The 18,092-nt window shown below is 48.6% G+C and overlaps 1 protein-coding gene across 1 annotated transcript in view; it reads left to right on the top strand.

Moving 5' to 3' along the window:
- LOC141228647 (RNA exonuclease 1 homolog) overlaps positions 1–18,092 on the top strand; it is a 195,430-nt gene that overhangs the window by 95,342 nt on the left and 81,996 nt on the right. The window contains exon 7 of the mRNA XM_073667344.1: positions 3,321–3,432. Within this exon, the coding sequence (XP_073523445.1) occupies positions 3,321–3,432 (112 nt within the window). The remainder of the gene's footprint in view (positions 1–3,320; positions 3,433–18,092) is intronic.

Raw genomic sequence — 18,092 nt, 5'->3', positions numbered from 1 at the left:
ACCCACCCTTCACGACCTTACTGGAGGATAGGATGATCTTCAAGCCTAACCCAGCTTTTCTCCCGAAGGTAGTCTCCAGGTTTCGTAGATCGCCGTAAATAATCCTCCCTTCTTTTTGTGACTCAATACAATCTCAATACAAGCTAGTCTTTCATTCCTTGAATGTAAGGAAGTGCCTCCTTAGATACCTCAAAGTCACAGGCCCCTGGCGGAAGTCCTCTTCCTTGCTTGTTTTTGTTTCAGGGTCCCAAGAAGGGAAAGGGTGCTATGAAGTCCACCACAGCTAGGTGGGTTAGAATGGCCATAACTTTGGCTTACTCTGTCAAGATTCTCCTCAAAATATTAAGGCTCATTTTAAAAGAGCCATGGACATCTCCTGGGCGGAAAGCGCTAATGCTTCCATTGATCAGATCTGCAGAGCTGCGGTCTGGTCGTCTCCCTCTACCTTCTTTAAGCACTACAGGTTGGATCTGGGGGTATTCTGACCTCTCCTCTTGAAAGTTTCTTTCAGCAATGGTCCTTCCCTAAAGGATTTTTCCTATTTTAATCTCTCTATGGTGCGGTCAGGGTGTAGGGAAAAAATAATTACCGGTAACTTTGATTTACCCAAATAATGACCACACCATGCTTATTCCCTCCCTTATGTTTGTGGTGGTGGAATATCTCCCCACCCCCACTAGGTGTAATTAAAAACTCTCAACTTAGTTTCAAGTACATATGTTGGTGTCTTTTAACTGTGTGGCTACCTCTTATGCTCTGTAAACGCACTGAGGTACACAGAAGGTTCCGCCTTTTTAGTCTGTAGGTCTCCTCTTCCTGGAAGTGGATACTTCCTCTGAAAGATGGTTTGGGAAAATCACATTAGCTGTAGGTAATTATCATTTTTCTTTGCTGTGCTCAACACTACGATGAAGCTGGCGTGCGCACAGGTCGGCAGCCTGACGTACCATGTTCTGACCGCTGGAAGAAGTCCTTTTTGCAGATCAGTTCTCACCTTTCAAAGCAGGGATGTGGCCAAGACTTTTTCCAGCAGAGATAACCGCTTGATAGCCTGACAGTAGTACAATACCAGGCTGAGTGACCTGTGCTCAATGCTGCTGCCTCGGACCTCCTGTCACCGTTTGCCACTGAACACAGTGCAAGCGGTGATGGGAGAAATTGTAGGTCAGAGTACGACTCTGGACTTCAATAAAATATCACCTGGCTGAGTTAGCCACAGTGCAGGCGATGCGGTCGGACACTGTCTAGTTTCCTTTGCCCAGGAGCTGTGTATTTGTGGTATGCAAGTGTCATGCTCAGACACTTGCACACCAGCAAATAAAATTGACAGCCCTTAGTGGCTGCAGAAATATTAAAACCCAACATTTTAAAAATAATTGATTATATAATTAATACAAAAATAAAAATCACAACACATTCCCTCTAAGACTATGTAGAAATGTTTTCACCTAACCACTCTGCTACATACAAGTATACATGAATTCTTCCACGATGCTTTCTCCCATCTGATTTTCTCACAAAGGCTTGAAAGTACAGTACAGACCAAAAGTTTGGACACACCTTCTCATTTAAAGATTTTTCTGTATTTTCATGACTTTGAAAATTGTACATTCACACTGAAGGCATCAAAACTATGAATTAACACATGTGGAATTATATACTTAACAAAAAAGTGTGAATCAACTGAAAATATGTCTTATATTCTAGGTTCTTCAAAGTAGCCACCTTTTGCTTTGATGACTGCTTTGCACACTCTTGGCATTCTCTTGATGAGCTTCAAGAGGTAGTCACCGGAAATGGTTTTCACAGGTGTCCCCTGTCAGGTTTAATAAGTGGGATTTCTTTCCTTAAAAATGGGGTTGGGACCATCAGTTGTGCTGTGCAGAAGTCAGGTGGATACACAGCTGATAGTCCTACTGAATAGACTGTTAGCTGCTTCTTTCTTGCCATAATACAAATTGTAAGTAAAGAAAAACGAGTGGCCATCATTACTTTAAGAAATGAAGGTCAGTCAGTGCGAAAAATTGGGCAAACTTTGAAAGTGTCCCCAAGTGCAGTTGCAAAAACCATCAAGTTCTACAAAGAAACTGTCTCACATGAGGACCGCCCCAGGAAAGGAAGACCAAGAGTCACCTCTGCTTCTGAGGATAAGTTTATCCGAGTCACCAGCCTCAGAAATCGCAGGTTAACAGCAGCTCAGATTAGAGACCAGGTCAATGCCACACAGAGTTCTAGCAGCAGACACATCTCTACAACAACTGTTAAGAGGAGACTTTGTGCAGCAGGCCTTCATGGTAAAATAGCTGCTAGGAAACCACTGCTAAGGACAGGCAACAAGCAGAAGAGACTTGTTTGGGCTCAAGAACACAATGGACATTAGACCAGTGGAAATCTGTGCTTTGGTCTGATGAGTCCAAATTTGAGATCTTTGGTTCCAACCACCGTGTCTTTGTTCGACGCAGAAAAGGTGAACGTATGGACTCTACATGCCTGGTTCCGACCGTGAAGCATGGAGGAGGAGGTGTGATGGTGTGGGGGTGCTTTGCTGGTGACACTGTTGGGGATTTATTCAAAATTGAAGGCATACTGAACCAGCATGGCTACCACAGCATCTTGCAGCGCATGCTATTCCATCCGGTTTGCGTTTAGTTGGAACATCATTAATTTTTCAACAGGACAATGACCCCAAACACACCTCCAGGCTGTGTAAGGGCTATTTGACCAAGAGTGAGAGTGATGGGATGCTACGCCAGATGACCTGGCCTCCACAGTCACCAGACCTGAACCCAATCGAGATGGTTTGGGGTGAGCTGGACCGCAGAGTGAAGGCAAAAGGGCCAACAAGTGTTAAGCATCTCTGGGAACTCCTTCAAGATTGTTGGAAGACCATTTCCAGTGACTACCTCTTGAAGCTCATCAAAAGAATGCCAAGAGTGTGCAAAGCAGTCATCAAAGCTAAAGGTGGCTACTTTGAAGAACCTAGAATATAAGACATATTTTCAGTTGTTTCACACTATTTTAAGTATATAATTCCACATGTGTTAAATCATAGTTTTGATGCCTTCAGTGTGAATGTACAATTTTCAAAGTCATGAAAATACAGAAATTTCTTTAAATGAGAAGATGTGTCTAAACTTCTGGTCTGTACTGTAGATCTTTACTCCTTTAGTAATGCCGCTGAGCCTACTTACATTAGTGGCATGCGCAGCCAAAACATGTCACTGCAGGTAAGTTTAACCAGGAAATTGGAATAACATAGATGAATAACTAACTATAAAAAAAATGATCCATTTGATAATTCATCTTTTGCTTTTATCTAGGCCTTGGCAGAAGAAAAGTCCATTTATGATAGATGTGGAAGTAAAAATATGTATCTTAATATAGCAGTCAACAGCCTTAAAAAATTAAGAGATCAACATAATGTACAACTTGGTAAGACAAATGATGACCCATGGCTGCTTATATCTTCAATATTAACTTTTTTTTTTACTTTTAATAAATGTATTAATTGTTCTCATCAAATATATGAAGAGCATTCTTACCCTATTCATGTAAAAGGGTTATTTTTTTTTTTACTTTTGTAAATAGTGGTTTTCTGTCATGCTCAGTTAGCACAATATCAGTGAAGTTTTTTTACTACTTTACCCATCAATCAGTTTGCTGTTAAGTAATGCTGTCATGAGAGAACCATCCGCAGGACTTTAACTTATTCGTAGATTCTGTTCTAATTTAATTCTTGTAGACAACAGAACAATTTGCAGAATTTGGCAATGTATTTCTTCTGTAATATTGTAAACTTTACATTTTGAGAGCATTTTCAGGTTCCAAAACCACAGCAGGCTACTGTTTAACCCATTCTCGCATTAAAAAGTGAATAAATGTCCAGGGGTTTAAAAGTGTAGAGCTGAGATCCCTTCACATGTGGTAGATTCTAGGTATGTTGTATAGCTGGCGTGTGTCTAGTTGCTGTTAGCCATTTAGATGCCATTGAAAATCTGTCAGCGGTATTTAATTTAAACAGTTGCTGGGTTCATGCATGTGACGCGCCCCCTGGGACATATTCCTTTTTGAGGGGAATACCCGGCACCGGATCAGATGGGGGGTTGTAGTCTCCGAGCGGCTGTGACCCGGTCCCGTGCCCAGGGCGTCAAGCTCAGGGTTATGTGGCAGTCTTTACTGATGTTATTAAAGTTCGTTGTGTCGACTACGCCACCCGTTGTGATGCGGTCACTGTGGCCGCCGCTGCAGCAGGGTCCGCTGAGGCTGATGGTGGATGCGCAGCTTGGTGGGATAACCCCCAACGGGAGGGGTATAGCCTCAGAGGGGACAGGCGCAGAGGATGGGGGTTGTGGTGGTGCGGTGCAGCCGGTAATGATGACAGACTCGGGTAGTGCAGTTAAGGGTCTTTACTTACTGCAGATGTTCCTGGTCACTCTAGCTCCAAGTGACCTCCCGAGCCGTGCTGCGTCCACCAGGTCCTGGATCCGGCCAACCCCCAAACAAGTCCGGAGCGTGGCCCTGAGCTCTCCCTCTGTCCTTACTTCAGCCGTCCCCACCAGTGATTCACCTAAGTCCAGCTCCCTCGGGCCTTCTGTTGGGCAACCTTTGGCCTTAGGTTCCCTGACCCTTCCTGTGGTGTGCCTTCAGGGTGAATGTAGTGGGTGACCGTGACAGACACTGCCCACGGTCTCCGGTCTCTGGCTGGGGAATGTCTTTGCCCCCACCAGCTTGGGTTCCGGTACCCTCTTGCTGACTCCTCACCCGGTGTTCTTATTTGGGTTCTTGGGTCCCTTCTTTGTCCCCCTCTGGGTCTTTCTTCACTCCACTCTCTCTCTCTCCAGGGCTGCTGTTTCCTGCTCTCTGCATCTGACTTGTCCTCTGCAGCTGACTGACTGACTGACCCTGATTCTAAGTTGGTGCCCTCCTTATATATCCCTCTATGTGTGAGCTCAGGTGACCAGCACCCAATGAGCTCCTACCACTACCCAGACTGCTCCCCCTATCTGCCCCTACACTACATGGGATGTTCCTCCCCCCTCCCACTCCAGCCAGGAACAGGCTCGGTCGCACCTGCACATTTCTAAGTGGGAGTGCCGTCGGCCTGCTCCTCTGGAATGGGATGTATGTAGTGCATGCAGTCTATCTGAGCTCAGTTCCACACTCCATCCTTACCCGGGAGTGGAATATCACACCTCTGGGTTGAGGTGCAATACTCCTGTAGCAGCCGAATCCTCAGGGTGCTACATTCCCCCCTGGTAAATCACAGCACGTCCTCGGGCTGCAAAGACAAAAACACCAAAACATACAAATTTTTATAAACATATAAAAAATATAAAATATTATATATATATAACTTTTTCATATAGACATCATTATAACATTCTCGTCGTCTTTCTTTCTTCCTCCTCTGGTCACCGTGCAACTCGTGACCAGGTAAAGTGCGACAGTCTTTTGATAAGCAGTTTCTCATAAAACCAGTAGGGGGCGCCTTAGGAAGCGCAACTATGTACAGGGAAGTTTTGGCCGTTCTCAGTCCCCGGCCAAGTAAAGGGAATGGGATGGCTGCTCACAGTCCTCAGCCTGGTTTGGGTAGGGGACACACGGGTTAAACTGTTCACTGGTCCCAACGGGGACTAAACTTTAAAGCAGCCACGGTTACTTGGGTACCCCGACGGGTAACTATTTACATCTCCTTTGTACTATTTCAGTCATAGTACCTTCTAGCCTTGAACCCGTCCGGGTCTTCTGGCTCCTCCTCCCTACACCGCAACTCCTCCTCTGTCAGGCGATGCACGTGGAGGGCGTAAGGTCCCTTGGCACACTTGTGCCGGGTGAACGTTACCTCGTCACCGACGTAGAGGTCACGGCCTTTGTGACCCTCTGGCAGGTGAGACTCGACATCCCGTCGGGTAACGAAGACGTCACCCATGGTGTTCCGGTCCTTTATGAAGCCCCACCCATGCTGCGCATTAAACTTTATTACCGTCCCGATGGTACGGGGACGATCTGCTGCATAGGGGTCCCTTCTGGTCCGACTCTTTTGCTCCGCGCTGCGGGTCCGGGCCCATTGCTCTCTGGCCCGCCTCTCCTCCCGCTCTCTCTTGAACTCTGCCAGCTGTTGACGGCAACACTCGGTACGCTCTGCTGCAGCTGCCCGAGTCTCTCCGGTGAACCCCATCAAATCTTCTCCCGTGGGGTCCCACACGAACTGGGCTTCCTCGAGTGGAGGCGAGACCCGAGTCACGGGCTTTGGAGCCGGGATCAGGGGCTCACACAGGGGACCTAACTTCTTTTGTCGCTCCAGTTCCAAGAATTCTTTGGGCCAGATGAAGGGCCGCCCGTCCGGCCACGCTAGCTGGCTGAAGGGGTCCTCTCCCAGACTTGGCACCCTTGATGTTACGGGTGCGGGCGCGATGGTGGGGGCGCCCAGGTTACCCAGGCCTTGCGGCCAGGCCTGGGGCATCTGGACGGTAAATGGAACTGTTAACACGGCGGCACCCTGGGCCACCTGGCCTTGCGACCAGGCCGGAGGCTCCGCGGAGGTAGATGGCTCTGCTGGGGATGCGGCGCCCGGAAACGCTAGGCCTTGCGACCAGGCCGGAGGCTTCCCTTCCTTCGCCACGCTCCGGGTCACGACGCGTGACGTCACTGGGGTCGCGACGGCGGCTTCATGTCGGGGCCTAGTCGGTGGCGGTGTCATGGCGGTCTCGGGTACGGCAGGGGGACTTTCGGGCTCTGCGACGGGGAGCTGGGGCAGGTGGGTGGTCTTCCGGTATGGGGTATAGGCGTCCCCCTTACCTGCTGCCATACGTCTCGCTCCCTCTTCTGCGCCGTCTCCGGCCTTGGGTCCTCCCGCGTCATCCGCAGAGGTAGTCGGTGTCTTCTTCCAAGGGAGCGGGTTCCGTGGACGGATTCCAGCTTGCTGGGCCATCTCCCGGCCCCACTCCGCCAGGATCTCCCTCTGCACTCGGGCCATCCTTCCCGCGAGGCCCTCCAGGGCACTCCGCGCGCACTCCCGATCTCGGGGAAGCTGCGCCAGGATCTCCGCTAAGCCTAGCGGGGTTGTTGACTCCAGCAGGCTCCTGACCATCGGGTCGGTGCTGCTCTGCTCTGCTTCCGGCAGGCTCCTGGCCAGCGGGCCGGTGCTGCTCTGCTCTCCTCCTTCTTCCTTCTGCAGGCTCCTGGCCAGCGGGCCGGTGCTGCTCTGCTGCCGCTCCATTCCCGGGTCTACTCTTCCTCTTCTCGACTCCGGGTGCTCTTGCTCTGGACACCTCGCCTCCGGGTGCGCTCGTTCTAGACTCCTCCAAGCGACACCCATCTTTTCTCTTCTCTTTCGTCTCCTCCCACTTAGAGGGCGGTCCCGGGGCAACTCGGTGACTGTCAGCTCCAGGGGGAGTTCTTTCACGCTGACAGACACCTCCAGCATCACAGTCTCTGTTGGTGGGGGCGGTTTCCACTTTTGGCGCCATTTTCTGTCCCGGCCCACGATGGGAGGTGGCCTCCTGCCCTCCTTTGGCACGCCCATAATGGCGTCCGCTGCTCTTCCAAGGCGGGAAATCTGCGGTTTTGGCGGGAAGCGTCGCCCAGTGGCGGGAAACTCTGCAGATGGCGGGAACAAGTTGGAAATGGCGGACAATCGGCGGGAAACGACTGGTGATGGAGTTCGATGGCGTGGACCCTCCGGAACCGGCGGGAGACTTCTTTCTGAGGTAAACTTGCACTTTTCTTCAGGCACGCAGTACCCGGGTGTTGCGGGCACGTAATCCTGCCGACTACGCCAAAGTTGACGCGCCCCCTGGGACATATTCCTTTTTGAGGGGAATACCCGGCACCGGATCAGATGGGGGGTTGTAGTCTCCGAGCGGCTGTGACCCGGTCCCGTGCCCAGGGCGTCAAGCTCAGGGTTATGTGGCAGTCTTTACTGATGTTATTAAAGTTCGTTGTGTCGACTACGCCACCCGTTGTGATGCGGTCACTGTGGCCGCCGCTGCAGCAGGGTCCGCTGAGGCTGATGGTGGATGCGCAGCTTGGTGGGATAACCCCCAACGGGAGGGGTATAGCCTCAGAGGGGACAGGCGCAGAGGATGGGGGTTGTGGTGGTGCGGTGCAGCCGGTAATGATGACAGACTCGGGTAGTGCAGTTAAGGGTCTTTACTTACTGCAGATGTTCCTGGTCACTCTAGCTCCAAGTGACCTCCCGAGCCGTGCTGCGTCCACCAGGTCCTGGATCCGGCCAACCCCCAAACAAGTCCGGAGCGTGGCCCTGAGCTCTCCCTCTGTCCTTACTTCAGCCGTCCCCACCAGTGATTCACCTAAGTCCAGCTCCCTCGGGCCTTCTGTTGGGCAACCTTTGGCCTTAGGTTCCCTGACCCTTCCTGTGGTGTGCCTTCAGGGTGAATGTAGTGGGTGACCGTGACAGACACTGCCCACGGTCTCCGGTCTCTGGCTGGGGAATGTCTTTGCCCCCACCAGCTTGGGTTCCGGTACCCTCTTGCTGACTCCTCACCCGGTGTTCTTATTTGGGTTCTTGGGTCCCTTCTTTGTCCCCCTCTGGGTCTTTCTTCACTCCACTCTCTCTCTCTCCAGGGCTGCTGTTTCCTGCTCTCTGCATCTGACTTGTCCTCTGCAGCTGACTGACTGACCCTGATTCTAAGTTGGTGCCCTCCTTATATATCCCTCTATGTGTGAGCTCAGGTGACCAGCACCCAATGAGCTCCTACCACTACCCAGACTGCTCCCCCTATCTGCCCCTACACTACATGGGATGTTCCTCCCCCCTCCCACTCCAGCCAGGAACAGGCTCGGTCGCACCTGCACATTTCTAAGTGGGAGTGCCGTCGGCCTGCTCCTCTGGAATGGGATGTATGTAGTGCATGCAGTCTATCTGAGCTCAGTTCCACACTCCATCCTTACCCGGGAGTGGAATATCACACCTCTGGGTTGAGGTGCAATACTCCTGTAGCAGCCGAATCCTCAGGGTGCTACACATGCACCAGTTCCTATCGGCGCAATGCAATCGCGGGGCACCAATAGGTTGCCAAGGTAGATTAGGGCAAGCTGTAGAACATTACTGCCATGTTTGTAGTCCACAGGCTGAGCTCCATAGCAGACTATGACTTTTTTTTTTTTTTTCCCAATATACTGCATACAATGGTATTGCAGTATAGAGTATAAGGGATCGTACAATTTCAGATTCAAGTCCTGCATGAAAACTTAAAAAAAAAAAATTAAAAAAATGCCAATTTAAAAGGTTTAACCTTTTCTCCATTAAAAATAAAGGGGATGGGGGAAATGAAAGTTTGTTTTTTTTTGTATCACCACATTCATAAAAGGCCTGACCAATCAAAATATAAAAATTAACCCATACAGAAAGTGTTTTATGGACACCACACCTCCTTAACCCCTTCACCCCCAGGCATTATTTTTTTATTATTATTCCCCTCCCCTTTTATCAAGAGCCATAACTTTATTTTTCCATCAATATAGCTGTATGAGGATAGAGAAACCCCATATAATATCCCTATTTATAGGGCTATAAAATGAAATAATCTAATAAAAGATGCATTTAAATGCATAGAGGTATTAAAAAAGTTGTCCCTAATCTACCAAGATTTTTGATTATATGATCATTTATATATTTTTTTCTGATAACACCATAGGGTGTGGTAGAACAGGACAATAATTATATTAGCACATGTCCCCCTCAACATGTTTCACTGCTATAGCGCTGAATCACCAGTGTCCCATCCCTTGACGCCACTATAGCGGTGAAACATGTTGGGGGGATGTGTGCTAAAATAATTATTGTCCTGTTCTACCACAAATGGTGACACCCTATGATGTTATCAGAAAAAATACACTGCTCAAAAAAATAAAGGGAACACTTAAATAACAGAATATAACTCCAAGTAAATCAAACTTCTGTGAAATCAAACTGTCCACTTAGGAAGCAACACTGATTGACAATCAATTTCACATGCTGTTGTGAAAATGGAATAGACAATAGATGGAAATTATTGGCAATTATCAAGACACCCTCAATAAAGGAGTGGTTCTGCAGCTGGGGACCACAGACCACATCTCAGTACCAATGCTTTCTGGCTGATGTTTTGGTCACTTTTGAATGTTGGTTTTGCTTTCACACTCGTGGTAGCATGAGACGGACTCTGCAACCCACAGAAGTTGCTCAGATAGTGCAGCTCATCCAGGATGGCACATCAATGTGAGCTGTGGTAAGAAGGTTTGCTGTGTCTGTCAGTGTAGTGTCCAGAGGCTGGAGGAGCTACCAGGAGACAGGCCAGTACACCAGGAGACGTGGAGGGGACCGTAGGAGGGCAACAACCCAGCAGCAGGACCGCTACCTTCGCCTTTGTGCAAGGAGGAACAGGAGGAGCACTGCCAGAGCCCTGCAAAATGACCTCCAGCAGGCCACAAATGTGCATGTGTCTGCACAAACGGTTAGAAACCGACTCCATGAGGGTGTTATGAGGGCCCGACGTCCACAGATGGGGGTTGTGCTCACAGCCCAACACCGTGCAGGACGCTTGGCATTTGCCACAGAACACCAGGATTGGCAAAGTCGCCACTGGTGCCCTGTGCTCTTCACAGATGAAAACAGGTTCACACTGAGCACATGTGACAGACGTGACAGAGTCTGGAGATGCCGTGGAGAGCGATCTGCTGCCTGCAACATCCTTCAGCATGACCGGTTTGGCAGTGGGTCAGTAATGGTGTGGGGTGGCATTTCTTTGGAGGGCCACACCGTCCTCCATGTGCTCGCCAGATGTAGCCTGACTGCCATTGGGTACAGAGATGAGATCCTCAGACCCCTTGTGAGACCATATGCTGGTGCGGTTGGCCCTGGGTTCCTCCTAATGCAGGACAATGCCAGACCTCATGTGGCTGGAGTGTGTCAGCAGTTCCTGCAAGATGAAGGCATTGAAGCTATGGACTGGCCCGCCCGTTCCCCAGACCTGAATCCGATTTGAGCACATCTGGGACATCATGTCTCGCTCAATCCACCAACGTCACGTTGCACCACAGACTGTCCAGGAGTTGGCGGATGCTTTAGTCGAGGTCTGGGAGGAGATCCCACAGGAGACCATCCGCAACCTCATCAGGAGCATGCCCAGGCATTGTAGGGAGGTCATACAGGCACGTGGAGACCACATACAACACTGAGCCTTATTTTGACTTGTTTTAAGGACATTACATAAAAGTTGGATCAGCCTGTAGTGTGTTTTTCCACTTTAATTTTGGGGGTGACTCCAAATCCAGGCCTCCATTGGTTAATAAATTTGATTTCCATTGATGATTTTTGTGTGATTTTGTGGTCAGCACATTCAACTTCGTACAGAACAAAGTATTCAATGAGAATATTTCATTCATTCAGATCTAGGATGTGTTATTTGAGTGGTCCCTTTGTTTTGCTTATATGATATTATATACACTGCTCAAAAAAATAATCTTGGTAGATTAGGGACAACCTTTTAATACCCCTATGCATTCTAATGGAATAATCTAATGCAAGTTACATTTTATAGCCCTTTAGAGAGGGATATTATATGGGGTTTCCCCATCTGGTAAATGGAGTATACATCCCTCCAGGCTATTGTTTGTCCTCATTTTGATTTTGGTGGCTGTATGAGGGCTTGTTTTGTGGGACGAGTTAAAATGTGATTTTTGATTATTTTTTTTTTTAAATCTTTATGTTCACCTTTTTGTGGATTTAATAGTTTGAAGCTGCGATCGTTGGATTGCTTGTTCTATAAATAGCTGTGCATCAGCACTGCTATGTATAGCTAAAATCGGTGTTGCCAGTGGGAGCATGAAACGACATGCCCACCTGCAGGAGTGGATTGACAGCGGGATATTAATAAGTTAACAGCTACAGGTGGGCGGAGCTCTGCTCCACTCGCGGCTGTTAAAGGCACATGATGGTTGATTACATTTTTTTTTTTCAGTCACTTAAATAGAGAAATCGTATGCATGATTGGTATTGCCATAATTGCACCACCATTTGTGTTACTGTGGAAAAATCTGGTCAAAAAAACTAAACATTCCCTGGTCAATAAAAGATTAAATTTGTGAGTATAATTTTTGGAATCCCACATGAATATTTAGTGTAGTTTTTAACAGTTTTGCAGGGTTTTCATTAATTCTGACATGGGTGAGTTCAGAAATTGCAGTAAATGTGCAGACAGATCCTTCTTTGAGTGTGCTGCTTTTAATCTCATTTATTGTATCGAGATGTGTGGAAAGCTGGAGCATTGAGTATGGTACTTCCATATTCACACATCCGTGTCTCAGTCAGTGTTCGGACTCTGATTCATAAACCAGCCACTGGTCTCCTAAACCAAACTTGACAGCCTCCTAGGCATGTTTAAGAAATCTGCCACCCCCTGGCCCTTATCTGACCTCTAATATGGGCATACAGATGATAGACATGTAAATCTATACCTACCTGTATGCCTCGTATTAGAGGGCTTGTTGCTGTGAAATGTCTTTTTATTCAATTAAGTTTCTGATGGCTTGCAGGCCCGGGGACTGGAAGAAATCCCCGCCTACTGTGTGAATTACAAGGTTTCCCCCCTCCCCTGCATGTCACAGTGCCTGGATTTGGCTGCTGTGGGGAAGCATAAAATTGTCACAGGAAGCAGGAATTTCTTCCATGCCCTGGGACTGCAATACATCAGAAACCGGAATGAATAAAGACATTTCACAGCAATAAGCCCTCTAATATGAAGCATACAGGTAGGAATAGAAATGTAGATCTATACCTATCACCTGTATGCCCATATTAGAGGTCAGATAAGTGGCAGAGGGTGGCAGATTCCCTATAACCCCTTTTCTGACGTGTGACCTAATAGTACGTCATTGTGACCTGGGTCGATTGGACCAATAACGTACTATTAGGTCATGGTCTTTAATGTGGTCCAGCGACTAAAGTTGCGGTGATCGCATTAAATTTCCGGTGCCATCTCACCTCAGGGTAGATGGCGCCGGCATCCCAGGGGGGGGGGGAGAGAGGGGTCGCAGCCCTCCCTCACCCACAATCGCTGTGATTGGCTGTTCAATTCTGAACAGCCAATCACAGCATTCTCACAGTTTCCGGCAATCAGATTGCCGGAAACAGTGATGTGGTGCCTAGGATCGGTGCTCCTAAGAGCACCGATCCTAGCCTGTTGCTAGGATACCCCAGCCCTGACCCCAAAGCGCTATGATCGGTGCGATCGCCAATCGCACCGATCATAGCGGGACCGTGCGGTGACAGGGCGGTCATGGGGCGGTGACCGGCTTGTGACCTGCCTGTCACCGCCCCATGACCCCCTGCAATGTGATGAAAGCCCCCAGACTTGCTCTGCCCCAGCCATGTCTGATTGGTGACATTGATTGCACCAATCAGATGGCTGGGGCACAGCATACACCACAGAGAGGTGACACCGCCCGGTCACCTGTATTCAGGAACTCTGATTGGAGCAATCAATGTCGTCATCGATCGCTCCAATCAGATTACCTGACCGGGAGGTGACTGGGTGGTGACCTCCACCTGTCACCACCCTATCACCCCCCTGTGACCGCCTTGCAGACCCTCACACTTGGTGAGGATTTCTACAGAGTGGTCACATCTGATCTGTCTGTCGCTGGGCCTTGTAGTGCCACAGAATCTTCTGTGACACCACAAGACCATCTTCGCTCACCTGTTCCAGTCGCTGTTACATAGTTTATAAGGCCGAAAAAAGACAAGCGTCCATCCAGTTCAGCCTATTTCTTGTGCACTGCAGCTATTCCGCAGCGTTGATCCAGGGGAAGGCAAAAAAAACCCATGCGGTATAGGCCAATTTACATCATTGAGGAAAAATTCACTTCCCGACTCCAATCTGGCAGTCAGATTAAATCCCTGGATTAATTAACTATCACTAAGCATAAGATGTAATTTTATTGTTCTCAAGAAAGGCGTCCAGGCCTCTCTTGAACTCATTAAGTGAGTTGGAGATCACCACTTCCTCTCCCAGAGAGTTCCAGAGTCTCACGGCTCTGACCGTAAAGAATCCCCTTCTATGCTGGTGCAGGAACCTCCTTTCCTCCAGACGCATAGTGTGCCCCCTCGTCTTTGTCACCATCCTTGGTATAAACAGGTCATGGGAGAGATCTCTGTACTGCCCCCTGATGTATTTATACATGTTTATGAGGTCTCCCCTAAGCCTTCTCTTTTCCAACGTAAATAGGCCTAATTTTGACAACCTCTCTGAGTATTCTAGTCCCTCCATTCCCTTTATTACCTTAGTCGCCCTCCTTTGTACCCTCTTTAGCTCCAATATGTCTTTCCTGAGCCCCGGAGCCCAGAACTGTGCACAATATTCTAAGTGCGGCCTTACCAGCGCTTTATACAGAGGAAGAACAATGTTCTCATCATATGCTCCTATTCCTCTTCTGATGCATGCCATGACTCTATTTGCCTTCGCAGCTGCTGCCTGACACTGGGCACTCCAATTTAATTTGCTGTTAACCAAGACGCCCAGGTCCTTCTCCATGTCAGATTTCCCCAACTGTTTCCCATTTAATATGTATGGGTGACTGCTGTTTTTCTTTCCCATGTGCATGACCTTACATTTATCGGCATTGAACCCCATTTGCCATTTTTTGGCCCAACTCCCCAATTTATCTAAATCCTCCTGTAGCTGTGCCCTATCCTCATCTGTATTAACTACTTTACAAAGTTTAGTATCATCTGCAAATATTGCTATTTTACTATGCAACCCTTCCACTAGATCATTAATAATTATATTAAATAATATAGGGCCCAAGACAGACCCTTGAGGCACCCCGCTAGTAACCCTGACACACCCTGAGCTTACTCCATTGATAACCACCCTCTGCTTTCTATCACTCAGCCAGCTATTTACCCACTTGCACACATTATCCCCCAGACCAAGCATTCTCATTTTATATACCATATATGCTGCTGCTCCTGGATCTTCTGCTCCAGGGTCCTGAGTCTTCTGCTCCTGACCTGCTGTGGTTCCTGCTCCAGAGCCTGCAGCTGATCCTGCTGCTAATCCTGCTGAACAACAGAGAAGACTTTGGTAAGTCCATCTCTGTTCTCCCCTCATCCACCCAATCCCCCCCTCTCCCCTCTTTTTACCCCCCTTCCCACCATTTTTTTTTTTCGTGCATCCTGCAGCGGCCGAGCGCTGACCAGTGACTAAGTCACTAATCAACGTCCGTGCTTGCTGCTTTTCAGGAGTTTTTTTTGTTAATTCTTTTGGTTCTGGTCTCCTGCTCCAGGCTCCAGTTCCTGCCCCGGGCGCCGTCTCCTGCCCCGGGCGCCGTCTCCTGCCCCGGGCGCCGTCTCCTGCCCCGGGCGCCGTCTCCTGCCCCGGGCGCCGTCTCCTGCCCCGGGCGCCGTCTCCTGCCCCTGGGTCTTCTGCGTCGGTCCTGCTGCTGATCCTGCTCCAGAGCCTGCTGATTGAAGAAGAACAGAGAAGACTTTGGTAAGTCATCTCTGATCTCCCCTCATCCACCCCAATTCCCCTCTTCCCACTTCCCACACATCCGTGCGCACATCCATAGTGACATAGTTCACCGATCCACACTCGTGCTCTCTGTTTGCACCACATACAGTAGTCCCTTTTTCCCAGAAAAAAAGTTCACACTAAGCACACTGACACATACACACTCTAAATAAAGTACACACACACACACACACACACACACACACACACACACACACACACACACACACACACACACACTACATAAATAACAAAAAAAAAAATCGCTATTCAGCGGAGGAGGCATACGCTATTCTTGCCTCCGACACTGACAGTGAGGGCGAGGATCCCACATTTCTTTATTTTTCCAACGCCTCATCGTCCTCTTCTTCCTCCTCAGGTGCTGCTGGACCGCCCCGCGGTCGTCCCAGGAGAGAAGACGGACCTCGCCCCCCGAAAATTATGAGCCACTGATTCCTGATTTCGTGGCGGAATCAGGAATCAAGTTTGACACCACCGGCCTCACAGAAATAGACTTTTTCAGAGTCTTTTTCTCTAAGGATTTTATAAACCTCATGGTGGGCCAAACTAATTTGTACGCTCATCAGTTTTTGGAACAAAACCCCTCCATCATTTTCTAACTGGTCTCCTGTAGATGCAGAAGAAATGATGAAGTTTTGGGGCCTGGTCCTTCATATGGGGATCCTGAAGAAGCCAGAACTTCGGCAATACTGGAGTGTTGACTTTTTGTATAACACTCCAGTGTTCCGAATGGTCATGACCCGGACACGTTTTGAGGCCATCCACAAGTTCTTGCATTACAACGATAATGCAAGGTGTCCTGCACGCGACGACCCGAACTTTGATAGTCTTTTCAAAGCTCGGCCGGTCATCGAACACTTCAACAACAAGTTTGCTGAAGTATACGTGCCCCAAAGGGACATCTGCGTGGATGAGTCCTTAATTTCTTTTAAGGGGCGGCTTGGATTCCGGCAGTACCTGCCCAGTAAGAGGGCCAGGTACAGAATCAAGCTGTATAAACTTTGTGAGAGTACATCAGGGTACACTCACAAGTTTAGAGTTTATGAAGGGAAGGACTCCCGGATTGAACCCCCTAAATGCCCCTCTGTTCTGGGAGTGAGTGGAAAAATTGTGTGGGACTTGGTGCACCCACTGCTGGATAAAGGTTATCACCTGTACGTGGATAACTTTTATACCAGTGTCCCTCTCTTCAAAACCCTCTCTGCGCGACGTACCGCAGCCTGCGATACTGTCCGCAAAAATCAGAGGCCTCCCAAAGACGCTAATTGGGCAGATGTTCAGAAGGGGTGAGAGCAGAGCCCAATGTAGCGACCACCTGTTGGTGGTCAAGTACAAGGACAAGAGGGATGTTCTTATCTTGACCACCATACATGGTTATGGCAGCACCCTCAGCACTGTACGAGGTTCCACTACACAGGTTGGCAAACCAGACTGTGTAGTGGGGTACAACAAGTACATGGGGGGAGTTGGTCTCTCCGAACAAGTCCTCCAGCCTTACAGTGCTTTGAGAAAGGCCAAGGTATGGTATAAAAAGTTGGCGGTGCACCTTGTACAGATGGCAATGCACAACGCTTTCCTTCTGTCACAATGGCAGGCCAGACTTCTGCGTCGTACCTTCACTTCCAGGAGACAGTTATCAAGGCCCTGATATTTGGCAGCGTGATGAAGCGGGCCCCAGTACTTCCGGAACTGAAGGACCAAGAATTGTACCAGGCCAGCATTTCCCGGGGCAGATCCCTCAAGTCGCAAAAAAAAGGTAAGTCACAAAAGAGGTGCAGAGTGTGTTATAAAAGGGGAATATGCAAGGACACCATTTATCAATGTGACTCCTGCCCCGACAAACCTGGCCTGTGCATGAAAGAATGCTTCAAAAAGTACCATACTTCCATGCACTACTAAATTTAATTTCTGACGTATTACAGCCTGACGAACGCTACACAACTGACGTAGTGTTCTTCAGGTTGTCATACGTCAGTTGTGTAGTGTTCGTCAGGTTGTCCTACACAACTGACGTATGACACTACGTTATATAATTCAAAAATCAGCTACCACTTCCAAAAAGAGGGCACTTGTTGGGCATTTCCACTGTTTAGGCACATCAGGGGCTCTGAGAACGTGACATGACGCTCGCAGACCGTTCCATCAAAGTCTGCATTCCGAAGCGTCACTCCTACCCTTCCGAGCCCTGACATGCGCCCAAACAGTAGTTTTCTCCAACACATGGGCTATCGGCCTACTCAGGAGAAACTGGACAACAGATTTTGAGGTCCACTTTCCCCTGTTACCCTTGTGAAAATATTTTTTTTAACATTTTTGTGGAAAAAATGTGTATTTTTTTATTTTCACAAGTCAACATTATAATTTTCTGTCAGGCACCTGGGGGTTCAAAGTGTTCACCACACATCTAAATAAGTTCCTTAAGGGGTCTAGTTTCCAAAATGTGGTCACTTGTGGGGGGGGTTCCACTGTTTAGGCACATCAGGGGCTCTCCAAACGCAATATGGGGTCCGCTGTGAATTCCAGCGAGTTTTGCATTGAAAACGTCAAATGGCGCTC

Source organism: Phyllobates terribilis, unplaced genomic scaffold (assembly GCF_046119375.1).
Source record: "Phyllobates terribilis strain yellow unplaced genomic scaffold, ASM4611937v1 Scaffold_1__5_contigs__length_1240528914, whole genome shotgun sequence".
Lineage (NCBI taxonomy): Eukaryota > Metazoa > Chordata > Amphibia > Anura > Dendrobatidae > Phyllobates > Phyllobates terribilis.
This window is presented reverse-complemented; position numbering and strand designations above follow the sequence as displayed.